This window comes from Corvus moneduloides, chromosome 13 (assembly GCF_009650955.1).
Source record: "Corvus moneduloides isolate bCorMon1 chromosome 13, bCorMon1.pri, whole genome shotgun sequence".
NCBI lineage: Eukaryota > Metazoa > Chordata > Aves > Passeriformes > Corvidae > Corvus > Corvus moneduloides.
Window position 1 is genome coordinate 4,348,944 of NC_045488.1, and position 24,410 is coordinate 4,373,353.

Here is a 24,410-nt window from a genome sequence, read left to right on the forward strand (position 1 = left end):
GCCCCAACCCTAAGGAAGCAGTGCTCCGTCTCCCATCCCACACACGTTCCCACACACGGCCCCAACCCTAAGGAACCCGTGCTCCGCCTCCGATCCCACACACGTTCCCACACACGGCCCCAACCCTACGGAAGCAGTGCTCCGTCTCCCATCCCACACACGTTCCCACACACAGCTCCAACCCTAAGGAAGCAGCGCTCCGCCTCCCATCCCACACACGTTCCCGCTGTCCCGTCCCCATCCCCGCTGTCCCGTGAGGCGCGGCCGGGCCGGGCGGGCGTCACCCTCAGGTGAGGGGGCGGTGCCGCCATCGGCCCAGGGGCGGCGCGGCGCGGGCGCTCAAAGGCGGCGCAGCAGCGGCCCCGCCCGCCCGCCCGCCATGGAGTGCGCGGGGCGCGCTGAGGCGGCGGCCGAGCAGCTGCGGCTCTACCGGAGGGACCCCGGCGGCTGGCGGGGCTGCCGCAGCACGGTGGGTGAGCGGGCTGCCGGGGCAGCCAAGGGGAGGGGTGGGAGCCGGCCCGGGGGCTGAACGCTTCCCGTCCCGCAGGGGGAAGTCGCGGTGTCCTGGAGACCCTCGACGGAGTTCGCTGGCAACCTGTGAGTACGGCTGGTTGCCGGGGCGCGGGGTCCTGCCCGCGGTGCTGCCGGGGCCGGGCAGGGCAGAGCAGCGCGGTGCGGTTTCGTTTCGTCCCCCGCAGGTACAAGGGAGAGGGGATCCTGCCCGGCAGCCCGCGGGATGTCTGGGAGTGCATAAAGCCGGTGGCCGGCGGGCTCAGGACCAAGTGGGACCAAAACGTGAAGGACTTCGAGGTCGTTGAAGCCATCAGCGATGTAAGTTCCTTACAAACTGTTCCGGTGAGATTAATGCAGTGTGTGTTCAGCAGCGTTGGGCCTTATGAGACAGCCGATGTTATGTGCAGGGAGGTAGAGAGTCTTAAATTGTACTGTGTTTCTGGCCGGATCAGCTGGACGATCCTGGGATAAGAAACCTTCTTTGCTTTGGTTTTGGTTTTTTTTTCTTGTTCCTTTTCCATAAATGTTATACATTTTCTTAACATATATATGTATGTAAATAATGGCTTATCTTTCTGAAAGGCAAATCATTCTTGTCTAAATACTGTGTATTTAAAAGCTACAAGTGCATGATATATATGTATGTATATCATTAAATATATAACATTAAAGATTCTTGCAGTGTTGTTAATACTGCAAATCAAGCTAAGTGTGATTGTTTTTAGCAAGCTCAGTGTGAGGGAAGAGGAAGTTTAGACACTGCAGACTTAGCTAAGCAGTGATGTGTTCACATCATCAGCCATCAGTTTAGGCCCAATCTTTCACCATGGCAGTGATGCTCTGCCCTGCACATCAATCACACCCTGCCTTAACTGGGCTCGGCACCTAGTGCTTTCCCTCTGTCATTAAAGTGGGGATGCTACACTTTGAGCACACAGATGAGCAGGGCTCTGTATGAGCAGCAGCTTCTGCTGCCACACTTGTACAGTCTTAATTCCCTTTTTTTATAGCATGTCAGAAAATTAAAAGGGCATTGGATTTAGATCCCCAAATCTGAAGCGGGTGTATGTGCTTGGAGGCAGCCAGGTGCAAACACAGCCAGTCCCAGAAATGTTTCTGGAAGTTCCAGGAAGTTTATTTTTCTTGGGGGAATCCTGTAGGCATTTAGTATTCATTATAGCCAACTTCAGGAATGCTGCAACCTGCCAGTTGAAATTCACAGATCTGCCAGCACATACCAGTGTGGTAGAAACTTCTGGTTTTGGGAGCCAATCACAGAAGCAGATGGTAGTGTTAATGTTGGTGAAGTGTAACAAACTGGGTTATCGAGTTGTATCCTGCATATACTACACAAGGAAGTTATCTTTGCTAGTGTCCTGGCGAGGACAAGGGTTTTAACTGTCTTACGAGCACAGATGTGCCAGGTTTGCATTTCAGCATCCCTTCTGGTATCTGTCCTCTCTGAACATGGAAGCAACACCTTGTCACTCTGTTTTTTTTCTTGTCCTTGATTGTTCATGGTGCCTTTTGACTGTGCTGATTTACATTTCATTCAACAAAGGATGTAGTAGAACTCCTTGAGAGAGTTTAGAAAGTGTAACTAAAAGAGAACTGGAAAGTACAGGGATTTTTCTGCTGTACTTCTGAAAACATCAACTGACATGACTGTCTTGTGATATTCAGACTGTCTCTGTATGCAGAACCACAACCCCTTCAGCTTGCATGAGGATTATTTCACCAAGGGAATTTGTGGATGTAGTAGTTATGAAGCAATATGAAGATGGGACTATGCTGTCTGCTGGTAAGGCACTTGTGTTCTCAACAGGTTCATGTTATGTTTGGAAATAACCAGCATCTATTGGAAGCTATAAAATCAAAGGTACCAGAAATAAACATAAAATTAAAACTAACATGTTGTTCAGTAGTTGTTGACCTGATCTTGATCGGAAGATAAAATAATAGTCACCTCTCTGCGTTGTTGTTCCCAGAGTATATAAATCATTTCAACAGTCAGATGATGATGATACTGTTGGCCTATGATTTGTTCCCTTGCTATGCTTTTGAGATTGAATAATTGTTTAATTTACTGTTAAGTTCTGGCTTATTTTGAGTGTGTGTTTTTGTTGTTTTAAGAATTTACAGAACTTTCTAAAAGGAGTCCCATTTAGGCTAAATCCCATTTTAGCATTTTCTGCACAGGTTTCAGTGAAGCCATTGAATAAATGTACCACTCCTGTACGTGAAAATAGTTTTGTTTATGAAAAGAAATAGTGCTGATTTTTACAGGACTGCCACTGTATAGAATGTTATTTTTTTTTTCTCTTTCGTTCTGTTGTTTGACTGTTACAAGTCAGAGCTTTTATTGCCCCACTGTTCAGGTGTCCCATTTTCCCATGCTGTTCAGAAAAGCCTTGCCAGGAATTTATACACTTGCTAGAGTGCAGCTTTTCAGCAGCCAAGTGATCTGTGTGCCATGGATTGTTGGAAGTAACCCAAGTGACCTCTCAAGAAAAGCAGTGCTGTCACACAGCATGGGCTCAATGAAACTGTGTCGAAGTGTCGATGCTTCCTCCTTCAGAGCTCAGTAACAATTGCTTCTAAATTCAACACTTCTTTGATTTCCCCATGCTAAGGACAGAGTGGTTCCTTTTAGTGGTCTTTTCTGAGCACTTGTCAGCTCCACACTGGAAAGGTTGTACTGCCGTTCTTCTTTAAATACATTTTGAATAGTGAGTTTGCTTCCCATCTGGAGCTTTGAGTACCAAGGATTCTTTCCCATTTTCTGGAAGAATGACACTTTCCTTCAATGCTTTTTCTTTCAGCCACCAATGTGGAACACCCGCTGTGTCCTCCTCAACCAAATTTTGTGAGAGGTTTTAATTATCCCTGTGGCTGTTTCTGCATACCTGTTCCAGGGTAAGAGACAACCTGTTTGAATGTTATAAATTCTAAAGACCTCCTTATCCATTGTGTGGTATGTTTATGTGTATGTGGCCACATGTGACCTGAAGCCTCTTGGCAATGGCATGTTTCTGTCTTCCCAGTAATCGTTATGACTGAGTGCGCTTCTTGTTCTTATTTTTGTGCAATGAATTAGTTTCCCCTCATTTTCTAGAGGGAAGTCTTTAATGTTACAGGAACTGTTATCATGGTAAAATTCTCCCTGACCTCTTGAGCAGAGATTCAGCAAAACATACAAGTATGGTCTTAATTTTTGGTAAATGAGTATCTGGTTGATTTGCCATAATTTATAGACAGAGTCATGTAGGTAATTAGGGCCTAGATAAACTAATTTCATGGCTACATTGACTGAAATTTGTGTATTTGTTTAAAAAAAGGAAAGCTCTTGGAAATAGCTATTTTAATACAAGTAAGAGTCATTGAAAAGTTCTTAATGCTCTTAAACCACTGGCTGTAAATCACTTTCATTGTCTTTGCAGGGAGCCAGACAGGACTGAGCTCCTCACTTTCTTTCAGACGGATCTTGGTGGCTATCTTCCCCAGACAGTGGTGGATTCCTTTTTTCCATCTAGCATATCTGGATTTTACAGCAACCTCACCAAAGCTGTTAAGGCATTAAAAGCATGACAAGATGAGTTGCTGGGATCACCAGCTGAGGGTAGGAAACAGCCTGTCAGCTTGTGGGCAAAAATACAAAGTTGGCCTCAGGACTTTTCTATCAGCTAAGATACTTAAGAAAGGTGACATGAAACAATGAACTGAGGACAATAGATTTTTAAAACGGCGTTTGCTACCTGACTCCATGCAGAACAATGCATTCTTATGTAATACGAAATTCTTCACTTTAATGATTAGAAAAATACCACACCAGGTGGCAGCAGTAGTGACTGCAGGGAGAAGATGCACATACTGGATCTGTTCTTGGTCACTCTTTGTCAGTGTCTGTGGAGGTTAAGCATTGCTAAAATCCACTTAGCACCACAGCCAGGTGCAGGTCAGCCCTGTTTGGTCTCTGAAGCTCCCTGTAGATTCCTGTGGATCAGTGGTTCTCCCCCAGAAGAAGATGTATCTCTCCTGCTGCCAGCACTCCTAGAGCTGTCAAGATGCTTCAGTGGGTGCAAGCCAGCAAATGGTGAAAGCCAGAACAAAGGGGATTATGTAGAGGATGTCACTGGTTTGTTCCAGCAGACATCAATATTGATGGTAAATATGCCTTAAGTGCTTTTTTGTAAGTCAAGGTCCAGCAGTGCTAATCAATGCACAGGTGTGTGGGCTGGCAAACAGACACTCTCCCCTCTCTGTACCAAAACCAGTGGTTTCACAGTGTCGTGAAACAAACTGAACTGACACAGAGGCAATAAATAAAGAGGATTAAGCACTTTACTTGCCATTTTTTAAATGGGACGTGAAATGACCATTTTGAACTGTATTTGAATGTGTTTTGGTTTCCTGTGGTGAGAGGTTTTAACGGGTAAATAATCTTTTCAGTAGCTTTGCCTTGACAGGCCATAAGGACATTGCTTTTTTCTAAGACTGGTTTGCCTCCCAACATTACATTGGGAAATCAGCAGCTGATTTTGTGTGCCAAGATGTGTCCATCTTTGGGAGATACCTATGGTGCTGGTTGCTGCAGGAACATCAGATATTACTATGAATTACATATAATTACAAAGGTAAAAATAATTGCTGAATTAGGAAGTTAAATGCAGGTTGTGATTTTAGTGTGGTAACTCGATTATTTAACAGGGTTAACGTGCTCTGCTTTCTGTCCCTGTATTTTTTTCTATTTTTATATGTATAGGGCATGGACTTGCACATTAAGTTTCCCACTGTAAACCTCACCCTATGGAGTTCAAGGAAACAGTTTTTAGTCCAGTCTCCTTTGTATACAAAGATGTAAAAACTTGTGTGAGTGTGGTGAAATAAATATTTTTTCTGCTACATCTTACTGTTTTTCCTGAATCATCCTTTGAAATGGTTCCTCATACACCTGTTCTGCTGTCAAGGAAGCCTAGGAGCTGCTTAGACCTCCAGCATCTCTGAATTTAAGGCAAAAAGAGGGGAAAGGCCTTCCCTGATGATGGTATGTGTACAAGGGAAGAGGTGTTTTGGTGAGAACACTCACCCTTGCAGGTACTTGCCCTTGGTTGGTCCTTATTTCCAATTGCTGCTTCCTATACTTAGGAAGAGTAACAAGTTCACTGAGAAAAGAAGTGGGCCTTGATATTACAGAGGCTTAAATATATTTTTATAAGTGTACTGAAGTCATTAGGCATGAATTATAATATCTTGGCAAGTCTTTCCAGGATTATCATGAATTTAATTAGCAGAAAGTCCAAGAAGCACAGCTGAGGTCACCGCTCATTATTTCTGCAAGTAACGCAAATTATTTTTGCAGACAATGTGGCTTCTTATTAGCTATTTATATTTTTTTTTTATTGTTCTGAGAAATAAAGGTGGTGAGACTCTTCATTGGAATAACTTAAGAATCCCTTTTCTGAGTGCTCAACACCTTCTATCCAGGAATTAAGAGCCCTTCATGTTCAACCTTCTGCCCTGCCAAACTGGAGTTAGAAATGTCTTGGCAAAGACTTTTTTAATACTTTTTTGAACTGGCACTTACGTAATATTCACTCTCCCATTTTTCTCTTTTTTTTGGTTGCTACCCAACCAAATTTTTGTTTTGAGGTAGAGATTAGTTTTTGGGAGACAGCTCCAGCTGAGTGTGTGTTGGGAGTGTGGAGGCAGATGGCTTGTCAAGAATGTTCTTTCAAGGATTAATTTACAGTTGTCTTGTGAGAAAAGGCTGCAGCAAGTTCAATGCCTGGATTTAATTAAAACCTTCTCCTGCCTATCCTTCCCTTTCCCTTAATTGCTGTTTTTGAGGCGTTGTGTTAAGTGTATGGAGAACAGCTCCTGAGCTCCTTAATCTCTTCCTGGTGAAATTGAGTAACTGAAGAAGGGTACAGAAAATTCCCATCGCTGGGAAGGTGAACAGCCAAGGACAATAACCTGGCTGTCAGCTGGGGGGTTACTACTTCCATCCTGCCCTTGCATCTCTCTCTCCCTTTGGTGAAGGAGGTTGGAGAAGATTGAGTGGGTGCACAAGATCATCTTGCCATAGGTACGTGTCTGCTGCTGGTAGAATTCCATACAGGGCATATAGGATAGATTTGTCTCCAAGTTATTTAGCCTTTTCCAGAATAAACATTTCAGTTCAGAAGTACTTGGGTTCCCAAGTACTCTCACTGGTACTTTCCCTTGCAAAATTAACAGAGACATTTAAAAGAGAAAAGTGTGGTTAGAAGGTAAGATTTTCTTCTGAATGGCCTCGTTATTCTTCTGCTGTAGTCCTCTTAAGACCTCTGGCCAGATGAAGGTTAGGAAAGCTTCCACTACATTACCCACACCTCCCCCTTGGAATACCATGAGAACTCCTTTCCACACTGTGTTTGCCTGCTGCAGTTGAGATGGCTCTGTCAACTGCTAGTAGAAAGTTACCTCTACAGGTTTGGCTCTCCTGAATGTTCTGTGTTTTTAATAGAAAAGTTGGATTTTTCTAGGGAACGTTGTTTTGCACTGCAACCCCCTTCCTCTGCCCTACACATTCCCTGAGGCAGTGTTTAGTTGTAGGCTCGTAGACACATTTCTTGTTCCTGGGAAGCTAAGGTAGGGAACAGGACTTGGAGAGTACCACTGAAAACACAGGATGTGCTTCTGATACTTGTTAAGTTAATGGCTTCAAAAAGGAGAGAACTATAGCTGTCATGTATTTTATTACAACCAGTATGTTATTAACAAAGTCATTATTTTATAATTACACACTTCATAACATCTGTTTCTGAATGTTGAAATAAAAATCATGCCCGTTTCCTGCACATCTAAGTTCATCCCAGAGAGCTTTCTCTGTAACTGGCAGTAAGATCCAGTGTACTCTTCATGGGTGCTGAGTATCTTACTGTGCCAGCCAAGTGCCTGCAAGTAACAAAATCCCTTGTTTGAATATTAGCAGTAGTCTAATCCTTCCTCTTACAAAGTTTTGGGTGACTTGGTGGTGACAGAGCTGCGATTCTTCCTCTTGATGATCGCTGTGATGGGCCCGTCAGGTAATGCCTTGATGACGTTCCATGCCTCAAAACGAGTGAGTCCTTGCATGGCTGTTGTGTGCACTTGTAAGAGCTCATCACCAGGCTGAACAGGGCTGCTCTGTTCCAGTGCAGTCCCTGGGGAGAGAAAAGCAATTTTCCTTTAATTCTTTCTGTGGGGGAAGCTTTGGTGGATCTTTCACTTACTAGCGAATGGATCAGCAGCACGTTTGGTGTAAACCACCTGGTCCCAGCAGGCAACAAATTACTGGCACCAAACAAGATAATGCTGCATTTGAAAAAATGGCATTTCCATAGTTATAAATCAGCAGTCAGTTATGAACCCCACAAGTCTGCCTGAGTTGGGAAGATGCAAAGTGTGTTTACCTTTAAATATCCTGTTGATAATGATGGGTTTATCTCCCTGAATAGAGCCCTTCCCTCCTTCCAGACTGAATCCTAAACCAGCAGGTGTTTTTTCTAGAGTTACAGTGCAGATTGTATCTCCAGTGGCTGGAAACAAATGGAAAGTTACCAGATGGACAGCGTACAGTCTGAAAAGCTAGAACATCTGTTACAAAAAATTAACTTTTGGATTGTTTGCAAAGGTCCTATAAACTGCCAAGTGAAAGAGAAAGCTAAAACTTTTAATTTCTCATTTTGTCATTTTAAGGCCCTCTGGGATGCTGGGGAAAGAAAATTGTGTTTGAATTAATGGGATAATAAGATATTTAGTAAATTGCAAAAATCTGTGAAATGAACAAAATCTAAGGTAAATATTTGACTTCATGTTAGTTATGAAGTTGTTATTGACTACAAGGCTGCTAATTTGCAGTATGGAAATAAAGCTACAGATCTCCAGATCATGCTTTAGAAAAAAGACCAAAACCAAAACACGAAACTATTCTGAAAGTAAAATATTCTGCAAAACTCTGACGTTGCTGTGTTTCAGATGTAGCCACCTGCTATATCAAACAATAGCACATTGTTTGTTCAAACTGAAATTCTCTTTCATGGAGACAAGTCTTGTAATAATATTAGAATAAAGAATCATTGTTCACTGAGTTGTCATTATACCTTAAATTAGGTGTGTTGCTACAACAACCATCTTTGTACTTCTACAGAAATTCACATAGAGAATCACACTTGCTTTGGTTTTTTTAGGGAGTTCTTTTATTTCAGAGCTCGATTAATTCTTTCCCTTTTCAATAAAGTGATTTCAAATGTCTATTTCAGGGATGTTTTATTAACTGTGCTGTTTTTAATCATGGTTCACAGATTTATGCAGCCAATGCTGGTTTTATGAACACCTGGATTTCAGGTGATGAGTAAACACTTATCAGGTGGGGGCTGCAAGATAATGCCACTAAACTTACCAGACTCTTGTGAGGCATCACTTGCTACCGAGGATGTACTAGAGCTGATTGAAACGTTGAGATTTTTTTCTCCATCTTTAGGTTTTCTGGTGACAACAACAGCTTGTCTGGGTTGTCGGGCCTGTCGCATGATTGCTGAGGCATCACTGTGAGTCGCACCTTTAAGAGACTTTCCATTAATGGAGAGCACTTCATCTCCTTTCTGAATAGTTCCTTCCTGGTAGGCCAGTCCACTGGGAAATACTTTGTGAACCTATTGAAGAGCCCAGTCACCACACACACACACAAAGGAAGAGAAAGAAAGGCCACGTCACTAAATCGCTCACTTAATACTTTACACCATGTGCATTTTTCATTCTTTGCCAGGAACCAGTTGCTTCTATCATGTTTCAGGACTGAGGACTGAATAAATTTGCACGGAGAAGTTTTCCTGAGAACATCCCTCCTCAAGCAGCCAGGGAAGCAGTCTGACCCTGGTACCAGATGGCTAAAGCTGTGCTGCCTGTGGTACGTACCTTGCACGTGCTACTTCCTGACCCTCTCGCTGCTCTGCTCGTGGGAGGAGGGAGGTGTGAGACTTATCTCTAACTTCCAGACATGTATTCACCCACCCCATTCCTCCAGACCACCCTGCATGGCCTTCTATGAGCACGTGAGCAAGATGTTTATTTCCTGCACAGGGCTGTGTGTTCTGCCTTGGCTTTCAGAGCTGTTGGGGAGGAGGGGCCCAAGGAAGCAGGACACTGCTGCCAGACACCTGGGGAGGCAGCTCTGTGCAGAAGGAACCTGTTTTCACCTACTGAGACTATGGTCCTTCCAAACCTATCAATACAGCTGCCTGCTTTGGTAATCTGAAAGCCAAACACTGTAGCAGAAAACCAGTAAGGTATGTCTTTTGCAGAAAGAGTGTTGATTTGGGAGTATATTTTGAGATGCTACTTACTGTTACCACTTTGTTTTCTAGATCAATGCCCCCTGCTAGGCTGAATCCAAGCCCGGTATCTTCTTCTTTATGCAAAACTGTAACATGAATATCATCAAATTCCTAGACAGAGAACAGAATAAAGTCAAGAACTTCCCAAAAGGTATGTCACAATGATTGGAAATTCAGCATATTTTCTTTTTCTCTATTGTGCATTTTATAATGAGACTTAGTGCCATAAGCATAATATTAAGTTGCAAAGATTAACCAGACACATTCACTCTACAGTTTTTTGAAAACCATGCATGAAAAGAAAAATCAGGTTTACCTTTAAGGTTTCTTCATCTAGGGCTTTGACTTCCTCTATAAGCTTTGCCAGCTCCTCAGGGGAAAGCAGAGAGATGACTGACTGCCCTGACACACCGGATGCTTGAGGTGAGCCGTGTTCCTGTTTGTCTTCCTCCTTCCCTTTGTCTGCCAGGCTCACCGTGTATTCTCTCAGCTCGGAGAGGCTGTCCCATTGTGACAAGAACAAAAAAGAAACATTGAGCTATGCAAGAACATACCCACTAAAGCAAAAGGCAGTTTTGGAGCAGTCATCTTTTCATCTTATTAGCATGTAATGGGGGTGGTAACTCCTACAACTACTATAAATATGGGCAAATGGAAATTAATCACGTTAACTTAAAAGAAGTAGAATCCATTGCGTTAAAGAATAGGAATAATCTCATGGCCTCAGGCAAAGACACTTAAATCTGCTTTATCACAGAGATATTAGAAATACTGCTCCTTAAACAGGAGGATGTTTGAAATACACATGTGCCTATATATAATACAGATTAAAACCACAATTAACAGTCATGTGAGTCATTTAACCTTTATCTCTAAAAAGTTCTTCATTTAGTCTGTGCTTTACTTCTGTGTGATGCTACCTTTGAACTTTAATCTGTCAGCAGATCAGCACAGCTGCTCAGCAATGCTGGTCTGTAAATCTGAGTTTTAAATATGGTGTCTTACTTTAGGGAAAACCCAGTGTCCAGGTGGTGATTCTCACTTGCAGGTGAGATGGAATTCTCATCTTCCTCCATGGAGGACTGGGACACTGTGTCCAGAGTTTCCCATGCACTGCTTCCGGAAGAGGCTGGGGACTGAGGAAGGCAAAGCAGGGATTTCATTAAAGCAGATGACACCTGGCTGCTGATGGAATAGATTTTGCTGCACTTCTCATCACATGGCTTCATTATCTCACAAGCCTGGGCAGCAGTAAGTGGGAAACTTCGTGACCTCAGGCTGTGTGCTTTTGCTACAGACACAAGATGGGAGTTTGCAACAGCTCCTGGAGTTAAGAGACTTGATGAATTTTCAGTGCTGGCATTGCTGCTTTTCTCTGAGCTGGTTGCAATACCCTCCCTGCGAGAGGAAGACCTGTCCAGGCTCTTTGTAGCCATGGCCACAGGTGGCTGTTGTTGGCTGTTCTCACAACGCTGGAGGAAGGGTTGGTTTGAGCAGACTGGAGCTGCCTCTGCTCCTGCTGCAGTGGGAGAAGGTTCTTTCTGGACCGATGGTTTTAGGCTCAGCCTTCGGGGGGGGTTTTCAGGTGACTGTGGAGCACTCAAGGATTCAAATGAGCTTATTCTTTGCTTTATTGATGATCCTCCAGGAGACACACGTGATAAGCTGGATTGCAGGTTTTTGTTGGAAATACTGTCATGGTTGGGAGGACTTTGATCTGCCTGTGGTTTTAGATCTGAATTTGCTTTCCTCAATCCTTTCAGACTTTGGCGGAACCAGGTGGGCTTAGGTGCAACAGGAGGACCCTTTTTCACACTGTCATTTTCATCTGATTTTAGCACTTTGGAACCGACTAATTCTGATTCTGATTTCTTCAGAACTGTCTCTGAGCTGCTTCGATTTTGATTCTCTTTGTTTTTGTCGATGCCAGGTTGCAAATCTAAATGGACGTTGTTTTCACTCATGGTAGGATTAAATAAGCTTTTTATGCAGTCAGAAATTTTAACCCAGGGGTCTTCTGTTGTATCAAGACTATAATCTACCCGTGCTTGTCTTTTAAGCACAGGCCTTTGTATTGATGAAAGTGGAGTCCCTGGAATAAAGAGACATCCATTATAAACAAACATCCTTCTACCTCTCCACCCTTTATCTCTGCATCATTATTAATTCATTAAATTTGAATTTCATTCAAGCCTCTGATAGAGTTTTTTTTAAAGTTTCTAAGAAGTTTAAACTTTTAAAAAATTCATAGTTCTTGATCTACAAGTTCTGAATCCAGACACTGAAATTACCTGAAAAACAAGGCTCTTGCATGCTTAAATATGAGTTCCCTTTTTAAAGGGTCTACAAATACTGAAAATCTGGGATGCTGAAATCTTGATACAGGCTACAACAGCTAAAAGAGAAGGTTAAAATTGTAATGTTGTTTGCAGCCTAGAGAAAAAGCTGATATTACAATAAATTCCTTTTAGAAGCATTTTTTCTTTTCTACATTTATAAGTGTATCTTACTCTAAAAAGACTCTCATATGAAGATCTTCAATACTTATGCTTCCTTAAATTTCTGCAGGCATTTCCAGTTGATTTTTCTGATAAGTAAAAACTTGATGCTAATATGGGAATACTTTTTACATCACAGAGCAATTAAGCATTTTATTGTTAGACATGGTGGGGTCGAATGGCAGCAAATTTCTGTTTGTGCACAGGTACTGTTATCTGCTTCAGTGTCAACTTTTTTTTAAGGCAACATTTTCACTTTTTTTAATGATCTGAGCCATAACTCACAGAATTACATAAGCATTGATGTTGTAAGACACCTCTTGAGATTGTCTTGTTCCCTTAGCACTAAGTTTCCTGGATTCTAACTAGCACGGCAGAAAACTAACTTACCAGTGGTTTGTACCATTGCAACACCAGAGCCTTGAAACTGTGCTTAGAAATGTCCTTTAGAAATGCTAAAACTAACCTTTAGTGTCAGATATTCAGGGTAACTAAGCAGTTTCATCTGAAGCAATACAGCAAAATTGTACCTGTCCATTAACAATTTTTTCGATAAATCATCTCTTACGCTGCTTTTGATCTAGTTTCTCTTTTTTACAAAGATTTATCAGTAATTTTTAAAACTTAAAATAAATCATCTCTTATGCTGATTTTGATCTACTTTCCCTTTCTTTACAGAGATTAATCAATAATTTGAAATTTCATCTGTTCACCCCAAGATTTACAGATATAGTTTGAAGACTACATTTAAAGAGAAGGTGAAATCAGCTCAATACCCATTTTGGAATCCAAATTAAATAGTACATATTTAGCTGGAAAGAAAGGTTCATGGAATTAAACATACCTAATTTTTCTTTTCTTTCTTGATCTCTGCCCACTGGAGCAGCAGTTGTGTGTTCCTTATCATATGCTGTAGGAGAAGTGGTGAAGGCACCGTGGGTTACATCAGTTTGATGTCCCTCTAACATTGGTTCTCCAACTTCCTGCTGAACAAACAGGAAAGAGAAGTGTGTCAGAATGTAATTATGCAAACCACACTACATATGAAGCTGAAGAAAGGTCTGAAAAAATATATGAATCTGGAAAAAACCAGAAACCCAATATAAAAATGTGGTGTGCAGGCCTCAGACTGACTAATACAACATTTGGAGGGAATAAAGGTTAAAAATTTTAAAGCAGTAATAAAACCTTCTCCTAATGATCTGAAATACATTATGACAAGAAACCCTCTCTCTTGGGTATATACAGATATATAGAGACTGTGTTAATAGAGGAAGTTGTCTTCCTGAACAGACCTTGATTTTTCATGGATTTTATTAATCTTAAGATTTAGTTTTCTCTCACTGTCATTTAGCATGACTAAGTGCTGAAGAATAAGAAGTTGCAGGGAGTGGTAAGTTCAACAAGTACTTATTTCCCTCAATTTTACTCTGGAAGTTGATTTTCTAGCAGCAGTTTCTACTTAGGGGATGGTAAAAGTGACCTTACATGAGGTGCTTAACTGAAATTTTCTTGGATAGTAACATTATATGTGGACTTCAGTCTGCTTTATATAATTTTATATTAATCTTTGCAACTTGGGAACTGTGTGGGAGGGTTTTGTGGGTTTTTTTTCTTTGTTTTTTTTTTTCCTTTGCACTGCATTGAGAACAATTCATTTCTGCTGGCATATTATTAAACCTAGGGAAAAGAGGTTTCAGTTTTAAGCAAACCACAATTTTGTTTCAACACACAGATCTCACAGTCCTTCACACTCATGCAAAAGTGAAACACTCTCTGTTGTCTTAGATAAGAGAGGGAACTGAAATTTAGCAATGTACAAATGTACACTGTTTTCAAATACTGTAGCTCATCGACAAATATGTATGTACACCACAATTTAAATGGGTTTATTTAATAACTCCTGGTCTCAAGAAATGTATCTGAGGCCAAGATTGCCTGCTCTACATAATGTTAGTGCTTTCTTCCAATAAAAATCCACTAGTGAAACCAAGAAATTGTTTTGTGACTACTTCATAAATGATTTGATGCTGTGGCTAGTGCTCCTGAGGAATGGCAGGGACAGATTCATTCTTGCTGCTGCTCTCACTGGCATTTTAACTCAGAAACCTTGGTATGGAAGAAGATTTTCTTCAGACACTTCTCTGCCTTCTGACCTTACTTTGAACATATCATTTGGTACTAAACTGGCTTCACTAAGATACCCACCTTACTTTCAAAACAGAAGAGCTTCATCTTCTTCCCCAATTCCCATGTGTATGCATTTTGTCTTTCTCTCCTGCCCTTCTTCCTGCTATCATGCAAAGTCACTTTGCCTTCCTCTTTCCCCTGCCTCACAAATATGCAGACACAAAAACAATGTTGTAAATTTTACTTTACCTGAACACTTGCAGAAGGGGATTCAGCCACTTGTGATGCAAGCTTTTCTTTTCTGTCTGCATTACCCTGCTCATCACACGTGCAGTCCTGCTTGAAGTATTTCCTTGGTGGAGGTTTGGGCTTTGATGATTTGGGTTTTCTAACGAGGATCTCTGATGACTTCTTAGTGTTTTGCAAGGCTTGACCGCCTTCACTACAGGTCGGAGGGGAATTTCTCTCTGAATTACTGGCAGAGAACGAGTACAGCAGGCCAGGTTGCCTGGTGATTGGTACATCTACACTGTGTACTCTTGCCTTCAAGTCAGAGAGCTGGTGCACAGCAGCAGTGGCACAGGAGGCCCGCGGGTTGTAGCTGCTGTCGCTGCTGGAGCGGGTCATGAGCCGCTGTGCCCTGCGGCCGCAGTAACCCACGATCCTGTCCATGTGTCTCTCACAGGGGTGCCTTCCATGCCAGCTCATTTCCAGCCTCCTAACACCTGTGTCAGGAACATGTTCGAAAAGTCTGTTCAGTACGGGCAAAGTGCTTGCTCCTAAGAGTCAGCTGATGAAATCTGCACTAAATATCATTCTGGGTGGATGCAAAGGTGGGGTTAATGCATTGCCTTGTAGGGTGAAGAGTCAACAGCCAAGTTCCTGGACACCAAAATAACATTTTCTCTCTCTATATATATAGGTATGTCAGCAGTATAGTTTTACTGATGATGACTCTGTTGCCTATTGTTCCTTTAGAAGACTCTCAAAGGAGTATCATTCCAATACATTACTGTGAGAAGATGCCATACCTGAGCTGGGCAAATAGCTCCAGCTGTGACTGCATGTGCCTTTCCTCACCAATAAGGGATTAACAAGGTTTGCCCTGAGGACATCACCTTCATTGTGCAGTTCCTTGTTGTCATAGTCCTGTCACCTACATTTTGAAAGGCTCTAAGCAGAGGTTGTGAACTGGAAAGGATGAGCAGCTGTGGGAGGAAGTTTGCACAAAATTTTTTGTTGTAGTCAGACACACTTTGGCTGTTCTCATCACTCTGGTAACATATCATAGGAGACATGTTAGGAGGGTTGTCCTGTGAGATTTCCTCCTCTTTTCTGCTCTGGGTTACTTGATTGCTCCCAATGATCCTAATATAGCATGTACTCATCCTTGACATATTTTAAGTCAAAATTACCACGTCTCAGTGAATGCATTTATTCCCTTACCTTCGGTACTCCATTGGTGTCTCTCCTTTCCGAATCTGTTGCTTTCCACAGCTTGTGCAACAGCTTCTTTTAGCTGTTGCTCAGACACCTAGGAAATATCATGCCATTTTACTCTCATGAGGTGAGTTATTTGCACACCATTATATTTGTATATATCTCAGTATATATGAAGTATGTCTATGGGTGTGCTGTTTTTAGTGGCTGTTTAAGTACAATGGGATCTTTCAAAGGTAAACGTTCTTTTGCAGATTTCACTAGAAGTGGAGTCCTGGATTTACCAGTATAAGGTAACTTAATACAGCATAATTTATGCAACAGTTTAAACTTGGTAATCATCAACATCACCAGTGTTTGGTGTTAGGAAGCATTTTGTAGAAAAACCTTGCAAGAATAAAATATTGTACTTCAATATTAATTTAACTATAAATATTGGTTGGGCAAGACCTAAATTTTAATTACTGAAAACCAAGTGTATAAACATTTAATTCCTTTTGGGGAGGTATGTACCCTCTTTCAAGTTATTTATTATTGTCAATTCTTTCTCACATAAGAACTATCTTTTGGGTTACTCCTTAAACGTTATTTCTGTATTTTCCTTATTCACTGCACAGAACCTCATGTAAGATTGTCACCAGTGACCTTCAAGTCCTAAATGATCCTATTTAAGGGAGTGCATATCTCAGATTTTTTTGTGTGCAGCAATAATCATAAGGAGATCAGGATTTTTGTAGTCAACATTTTTCCACCTGTTTTAGATCCGCACTTGCTCCCTCTTAGTTTTCAGTATGTGCTATATTGAAAGGCAGAAAGAATACAGAGTGTGCTACCTGCGGTTCAGGGTGTCTGCTAATAATGATTTGTACTGCACCAGGGTCACAATGGCTTAGCACAGCATAAACTTCATTAAGAGTTGTATTTTGTACTGAAGTTTCGTTAATTTCAAGAATTTCATCTCCACACCTAGAGAGATATTAAGAAAAAAGAGAGAGGATGTGAACAAAAGAGATTTTCTCCTGACCTTGTCTCACCCATGTGGCAACATACAAAAAGCAAATTCATAAGGTCGACCTCTAATTTGATTACAGATTAAATCTGTCATTCTGTCCTGTTACAGAAAATGGAATAGGAGTGAGTTGCCTGTCAAGGGGTTTTGATCTGCCATGTTGCACACAACCTCTGAGCTTCCTGCACGTTCAGCTGTGCACACTGTGATCTTTCTGCTGTCTGCAGCTCAGCTGCTGCTTCCACCTACACCTTCCTTCCTTCCTTTCGAGTTCACTTTTCATGTCTTTACATTATGTTAGTGCTATTTAAGGTCAGAAAGGATGTTATGTTTCTGCTACATATGTGAGTAACTTGTTAAAAGAAAAATTCTGATGACAAACAATCAAAATCTGCTAAACTGGCTCTTTCTAGATGAAATCCAAATTTGGTTCATATGGAAACTGAGACTGCCTTGCACTGCTCTAGTGCCCACACACATTAAGAGAGGCTGACTGAAGGCACTGATTTGTATCACACAAATATTCAAATAATTTAAGACTGAATTTCTTTCAGCTAGAGTATTAGAGAGGAGGGTTACAGAACACCTAAATTTAAATCAAAAAGACTTCACCAAAACTACTGTGTTCTGCTCAGTTCTCAATCTGTTTAACACTAATAGTGGGTAAAAAAAATCTCTGAAAATTCTACACATTTCTACACTCCCACTAAAGCTCATCTCAGCAAATCTGTTTTTCTATTGGGCAAGAATTTGAGGAGCTTGTATCAGAAAAAATCTAGTGCTCAAACAAGCCAAGTTATGCCATATGTTTAGGTTTTTCCAAATACTTTCTGTTTGGAAATCTCCTCCAGTAGCAATGCTACAAGCTTTTCTGAGACCTTCAAAGTTAGCCCAGCTTGGGCAAGAGGCAGTGATTTCACTGGGTTGCTGTATTTCTGGAAATCCTACATATCCTGAAGACACATGCTCCAACCCTGAGAATAGCACACGTGCTTTAATCCTGAAATTCCCAGAAATAAATATTCCTTCCTGCCCAAACAGGTCAAAAATAAACCGATAAAACAGAGCAATGAGAAACTTGTGGCATAAGACAGACAGCCTTTCTCATCCTACCTGAGTCTCCCGTCCATATGTGCCACTGAGCCTGGCGAGAGGGTGTGAATAAAGATGCCTGAAATACACTGGAAGCAAGGGATGCTACATAACCCAATTCCAAGGCCAACACCCGGCTCTGAAAGAATCAACAATAATTTTAAAAAGGCATAAGGAACAGCCAAAGCAAACCATTGAAGAGCCTCTTTAAAAATTAATTAAATTTAATTCTTTCTTCTGTACAAACCAGAACCAAAGTCTTGTGTTCATGAATGTTGCACATTCAGTATTCGTTGCTGCTTCCACTGCTTTCTTCTATTCCTTTCTATTGTTTTATTGTGGGGTTGTTATGGAGGGTTTTGTCCCCCTCATGAGTAAAGTGTCACAGACACAATGCAATGCAGGTTTATTTTGCAAAATATCTGTCATTACAGAAGGCTTCAAATGGCTTTTCAAGGAGACAGAATACAAAAAAAAAAAATTAAGGAGCTAAAAAGGGGAAAAACAATCTAAACCTAAGGATATATGGCTATTGTTAGCTATACAATTTCAGTCCTATTTCAGTTTTATATGATACAGCTTAACACTTCTGTGAGTTTACACCCTTTTCTCTGTGCAGTCACTGATGCCAGATCCCATACTGTTTGTTTGGTAAGTCACTGGTACCTCACAGAGACTTTGCTTTGTTTGTCACTCTGATGTTCCCATATTTAAAAGTTTATTTCACTGTGCTGGTAGTTGTTTATAAGTAGAAGGGGATGACAGTTGGAGGGGAGGTGAAAGAACTACAAGATAAAGATACTTATTTTTTTGGTTCTAAGCCTTTTCAAGAGTGAAATTAACTGCTTGCATAATTATGGGTAAGAGTTGCACAGTCTGCTTAATAAGTGGCAGTTGTTGACAAGAACTTTTTCATGTGAAGGATATGAATGTGACTCTGATGTTGAGTGAAAAAACCTCAGTGATTGGCTCTTGAGGACAGATGGTGTTCAAAATCCTGCTGTTGATAGATACTTGTTAGCACCCACAGGCACCAAGACCTAATTTGTTGTATTAAAAAACTTAGATCAGGATAAGAATCAGGTTAGTGAGGAAAGACATTCAGAGTGCAAATGAACAGTGGTTTGTCAGTCAATGCTTTGTTGGCAGTGCTCAGTTGATGTCAACACTTACCTTTGTTCAGGGTAACTTCCATTATGACCCTGTCATTGGGCTTTGTAGGATTTAACGAGAATGCTGCATTCTCCGAACTGAAAGAGCTGTTTTCTTTGGTTAGGCATGTACTGGAGCTCAGTGACTGACACAAGAGGGGTGACTGACAGCTGGAAGCAGAATGAGGTGTGCTGAAGCTTGTCCTGACTGTAAGTGTCAGAAGACCCTTTTTGGCCTGCTAGAAAGAACAGACAATGAGTGAACTTGCTGAGCTCACACACACATTGTGTCTAAAAACAGAGCTTGTTCTGGAAGGAGAGTACATAACCTTGAATTTCTGTAAAGCATCATAATGTGTTAATCCATGCATGGATTCTCCATTCAGCTCCAGGATTTCATCACCTGTTTCAAAAGAGAAAAAATATTAGTGTTACTGTATTGTACAATAAGTTACGTGATGCATGTACTCTAAAAGAGTCTTGCAAATGCAAAAATGGATGCAGGTGTAAAAGTCACTTATGGCTCGTTTCAGCTGCAATCTGTCATTCAGTGTCACTTTTTGGGAAGTGGGAAAAGGGAGAGAAGAGGGCTTTCCCACCTTCTTGTAGCCTTCCATCAGCAGCAGCAGCTCCACCAGGAAAGATGGTTTTGACATAGATGCCTATTGGTCCATAAATGCTGTCTTTACCACCAACGATACTGAAGCCCAAACCCTAATTTATGGAAGACAAAGTGTGTGAGAGCTCATGTTCAATTCTCATAACAGCTCATTTGCAGTTTCTTCTGCATTACCTACATGGGCAGTATTGTCAGGGGAGTAGTATAATACATGAAAAAATAGTCAATCACATTCCTGAGTAAGAGTAAATGGGAATTTCAGCAGAATCCCCTTATGATTTGCTTTTTGTTTGTTGCAATCAATTAATTCTATATAAATCCTACATGCACATAGGAAAGTGTCTAAATTATTTTTGGTTTATTTTTGTTGGGATATGAATTGGCAGCCCAAAAGTGGCAACGTTAATACCTGCAGCCACTTCTCTGCACTTGGCAGATTACATTTGTGAAGTGCAGTAAAACCCATGGTAAATCAACAGAGCCAGTCTTACCTTCCCTTGTCCTTTCATCAGTACAATGTTTGAAATTACTGAAGCCTGTGAGCCACACGATGTGTGCACTAGTTGTGCTGTACTTAGGGACCTAGATGGCCTCGAAACTGCCTGTGAACATTAAAATAAAAAACAACCTCACAATTCTCTTTTATGCATAAGCAGAAGTTCTTGAACATTCATTGCAGCAAGTTGTTTATTTTAAATTTTCTTCCTTATAACTGACGGTACTAATTTATTTTTTTTTTTAAAGTCTTTCTAATGCATAAGCCATTTGTTATTCAGAAAATCGCTGCTCACTGAATTTGTCTTGTAGGGACTAAACTGGAGAAAAATTAGGATGTTGGTCCTTGAAGTGGTGTAGAAAGATATATTTGTGCTCTCACTCGATTCCCCATGCCAAAATCCCATTTGTGGTCATTAGGGGACATAAACAAGTATTATAATTTTTGCTTTTAAGAACTGAACTAGAATCAAGACATTCAAAATCTTTCCTTCATCTTATGACTAAAAAGCTTTATCTTGGGACATGCCAAATCTAGTATTTTCCCCAAAATACGAATTTGTGCTGGATTTCTTAAATTCAGCCTCTGAGATTTATCCCATTTTAATGAACTTTTAGTGAAATATTTAGTGAAATGGTTAATGAAAACCTCCTATTTTAACATGGAATTGGGCATTACAAGATAATTTAAGCACTGACAGAAGTCATTACCCAAAGCTAACTATGCATGAAGTTCAGCAGGGTCAGAGTTAATTGCACTCATTACACATCCAAGAGGGTTCAACACTTTTATTTTATGCAGCAAAGTGAAACTAACAGTTGTTGAAGAGTGTGGAAAATCAGCCAAAATTTTGGTTTCTGCACATGCGAGAAAGTCTCAATTTTGACATGAAAACCAGATTATCTATTCAACAGGGGACTGGGAACAGGATTAAGAGGTAAACATGGAACACCAAAAACACACCTCCAGCCCAGTGCAGGTGACTGGGGAGGCTGGTGGCACCGGGGCTCAGAGTGGGGTGGTGTGAACCACCCTTGGGGGTTTAGACACACCATAAAACCTGCTGGGCAATGGGAGGGAGAACCTGCAGAAACAGGGGTTTGCTGGCACAGAGCCTTTCCCTCTCTTCTGCCCCTCACAGAGGAGGTGTTGGGGGTGGAAAGCAGAGGAGGAAGAGTGACCATCGTCCCTGCCAGGGCAGATGGGTTCTGGCAGGAGAGTGGCTGCCGTGGTCATCCAGAGAGCCCTGCTGGTGTGTGTTGTTCAGGTGGCTCCTGCAGCTCTTACCGGGGCCCTCCCTGCAGGGCAGTCCAGCTGCTGGGAGAGCGATTTTCGGCTGGCGTGGAGGGCGTGGGGCTGTCGGTCCCTGAGGGGCACAGCTCTCCGGGGCGCTGGGCCCTCCACCTCCCCGGCCCAGAACGGGCTCACACCTGCCAGGCGTGGGGAGAGAGGTGTGTTACTTCACAGGGCTTGGACACATTAGCACAGTCACTTTATCAGGTAAATGTTACTTAGGAATGTTTTTCCCTTTGTCAATCTCCCTGTGAACTGGTGGATGCTTTCAGCTGTTACTTTGGGGATCGCCATTAATGTTAAATATAGCAGAAAGCGAGTGTTCGCTACCCAAGAACTGTCGGACTATTTAGAATACACCATAAAAAAAGAGCCCCAAACCATAAAGTGCAAACCTTATGCACAAAACCTGGCTGCGGGATGTTGTGAACACACAAGCCGATGATTGTAGATGGTTTAGAATTGCATCAGCAATTCTTAGCTAAGGATCCCAGACTAAATTTGTACAACAGCTCTTTTAGCACCATAGTGCCATCCCACAATGGGGGGCTGTGCTCTGCACTCCCTGAGTATTACAAGAAAGCAGATTCTTTCTCTGCAACTTACTGGTGGAGTTACTGCGAGTCCGCTGACATGCAGCCTTACCGTGCCGAAAACCATTCTGTATTTCCAAGGGCCTTTCCTTACATGTTGGTGTTTCCTAAAGCAAAACAAACAAACAAAACCCCAACAAGCAAAACCTATTGCTATGCGAGACATTTCCAAAGTGATCTAATCTTAAAAGTAAAATTTCCTCTAATTTGGCATCCACACATTTCAGCCTGAGCCAAAAAACACGGAGCAAAATTCATTATTTAAAATAAATAGGAGGATAAATGGGAATGAAGCTCAAAATTTTGCTATAAAGTGGTTATAACAAAGTTGTAAGATATAAATACTCAAAATACAATTCAAGTGTTTAAAAACCCCTGAGGACTAAGTTTTACTGTTTTCAAAAAAATCAGTACCTTCCACTTAGAATCTCCTGTTGCTTTTGAAAATATGGCCACTAATCCTAGCATTTAAAAATTTGAAGATGAAACATTCCGCTTTCTGAATGCAGGTTTTTTAGAGCTATTTGGAAATCAATGCTCACATCTGAATAACAGTTGATGTTAAGAATAATTTCTGGATCTGTATGGCTCCTGCAAGTCCTGATTCTGATCCTGTTTCTGTGACACAATTATTTTCATCCTGAGGCAATCCCAGTTAAAGGGAGGACATTGCTAAATACAGACAACATGTGGAAACTGATATACATAAAACAAAATGCCAAATTTTTGCTCAGTGATATTGTGCAGGGGCTGAGAAAGCCACAAGAGCAGAGTCAGAGCACGATCTGTATGTTCCAATCTAACTGGAGCCAAACAAGACAAACACTTTGTTCCAGAATCCTGATTTCGGGAGTTCTGTCTTGGGACACTTCAAGACCTAATGAACGCTAATTTTCCTCTTGGACAGCAGGTGGGGGTATTGCCAAACAGCAAAATCCTGCTAGGGCTTTCCAGTCCCCTTCCCTTAGGGAACTCGTCAGAATAATAAATACAGAGAAGATCCTTAAAGACGAATTTTGAAAATGATTTTTCAGTATTTCTCCTACCAAGCTAGTTAGCTTGAAAAGTCTTTGCTATTAACCACAGATCCTAGATCCACAAAACTACTTCATTACAGGGCCTGCTCTCTGGCTTCTCTGGGATTCTTCCCTTAAACCCTCTTCTGCCTTTCTTCAACTTCTAAATGGAAAATTAACATTGACAAGCTGTGTGTTTCTAAAAGGAGGGGTTGAACATCCCTTGCTAGAATTTCCCAAGGCCTTGGCCTCCCCACAGCCTCTGTTTATCTGGGAAAAAGCTATGCTGAAAGTCACCAGAGTCTGACCACAAGAGGTTTTGGGTTTTGTCAGCAAAGGCAAAATCATATTCTTCAAACATCTGATGAACAAACTCTTCTTCTCTCTGAAGTAAATGTCCAATCACCCCACAGCTGCTCATGCTTACTTTGTTAGCCATCATGATGTTCACCAGCCTTGTCACTGGGGGAATGAGAGATTCAGCCTCCTTTCTGGACAGGTCTTTCAGTGATTGTGCATTGAGCGTTAGCAGTTCATCCCTTGGGCTCAGACAACCATCCCTTACAGATAAAAAAGAAACGTTTGCATATTACTTCACAAGGAATAATACAGCCGTATCCATGTGCTGCCTGTCTCACTAGCTGAGGAGTCAGCTGCAATTCTTCCTTTGCCTTGACCTGGGCTGCCATCAGATGCCTTGATGTGTGATACACCCCATCCCCTGCTAGGAGTTTTTCCTGTTGCTGCTCTCTTCTGCTCAGTCCTGGTGTTCACTGGCCGCCTTTCCACACACAGCTAGCATCCTGACAAGATATTCCTCCTCTCTCACCATCCTGCATTTGCAAATTGATCAAAGACTACATTTAGTCCCTGTCAGGAACCTTGGCTCACGTTGCTTTCCAGCGGCCTTGTGGGCTGGTGCCATCCTACACTGCCCTTTAACAGGGCATCACTGTTTGAAAACCTGATGTTATGTACACTCTCTCCTTCTTCCAGGGTTTATTTCTTAGTGTAATTGAACAGCATTCGATCCCTGAGGGGCACAGCTTTACTTTTCTAGAATCTTGACCTGTGTCTGGAACTGGAAGCAGCGTAAGAAATGATTCCCAGACATCACTTTTTTCTCTGGAGCTGAGCTTCAAGGCTTTGGCACAGAAAGCTGGTTGTGCAAAATATGAGCGAGCAAATGTCTCTGTAAGAACTT

At 41.6% G+C, this 24,410-nt stretch overlaps 2 protein-coding genes across 9 annotated transcripts in view; one reads left to right on the forward strand and one right to left on the reverse strand.

Moving 5' to 3' along the window:
- The first annotated feature begins 355 nt into the window (after positions 1 to 355).
- On the forward strand, positions 356 to 5,417 carry STARD5 (StAR related lipid transfer domain containing 5). The gene is made up of 6 exons (XM_032122550.1): positions 356 to 469; positions 548 to 597; positions 699 to 831; positions 2,197 to 2,314; positions 3,336 to 3,429; positions 3,954 to 5,417. The coding sequence occupies exons 1-6, from the start codon at positions 380 to 382 to the stop codon at positions 4,099 to 4,101; spliced, it is 633 nt and encodes a 210-aa protein (XP_031978441.1). The 5' UTR covers positions 356 to 379; the 3' UTR covers positions 4,102 to 5,417.
- A 1,814-nt stretch (positions 5,418 to 7,231) lies between these two features.
- IL16 (interleukin 16) overlaps positions 7,232 to 24,410 on the reverse strand; it is a 38,187-nt gene continuing 21,008 nt past the window's right edge. For 4 of the 8 annotated variants that reach the window (XM_032122541.1, XM_032122537.1, XM_032122543.1 and 1 more), the window contains 18 exons: positions 23,634 to 23,766; positions 22,204 to 22,297; positions 21,592 to 21,734; positions 20,300 to 20,410; positions 19,789 to 19,903; positions 19,519 to 19,592; positions 19,212 to 19,428; positions 18,060 to 18,177; positions 16,771 to 16,903; positions 15,944 to 16,031; positions 14,747 to 15,222; positions 13,212 to 13,353; positions 10,875 to 11,961; positions 10,186 to 10,369; positions 9,879 to 9,980; positions 8,936 to 9,188; positions 7,947 to 8,072; positions 7,232 to 7,697 (listed from right to left, as the gene is read on the reverse strand). In XM_032122541.1, the coding sequence (XP_031978432.1) occupies positions 7,504 to 7,697; positions 7,947 to 8,072; positions 8,936 to 9,188; positions 9,879 to 9,980; positions 10,186 to 10,369; positions 10,875 to 11,961; positions 13,212 to 13,353; positions 14,747 to 15,222; positions 15,944 to 16,031; positions 16,771 to 16,903; positions 18,060 to 18,177; positions 19,212 to 19,428; positions 19,519 to 19,592; positions 19,789 to 19,903; positions 20,300 to 20,410; positions 21,592 to 21,734; positions 22,204 to 22,297; positions 23,634 to 23,766 (3,790 nt within the window). In that variant the 3' untranslated portion in view covers positions 7,232 to 7,503. The remainder of the gene's footprint in view (positions 7,698 to 7,946; positions 8,073 to 8,935; positions 9,189 to 9,878; positions 9,981 to 10,185; positions 10,370 to 10,874; positions 11,962 to 13,211; positions 13,354 to 14,746; positions 15,223 to 15,943; positions 16,032 to 16,770; positions 16,904 to 18,059; positions 18,178 to 19,211; positions 19,429 to 19,518; positions 19,593 to 19,788; positions 19,904 to 20,299; positions 20,411 to 21,591; positions 21,735 to 22,203; positions 22,298 to 23,633; positions 23,767 to 24,410) is intronic. The other 4 variants (XM_032122542.1, XM_032122539.1, XM_032122540.1 and 1 more) reach the window with 4 other exon arrangements.

Bases quoted from the DNA above. Each gene is read 5' to 3' on its own strand.
- STARD5 (XM_032122550.1), top strand. From the start codon at position 380: ATGGAGTGCGCGGGGCGCGCTGAGGCGGCGGCCGAGCAGCTGCGGCTC. The intron at 2,315-3,335 runs GTAAGGCACTTG...TTTTTCTTTCAG, and splicing joins TGGGACTATGCTGTCTGCTG to CCACCAATGTGGAACACCCG. The intron at 3,430-3,953 runs GTAAGAGACAAC...TTGTCTTTGCAG, and splicing joins TTCTGCATACCTGTTCCAGG to GGAGCCAGACAGGACTGAGC.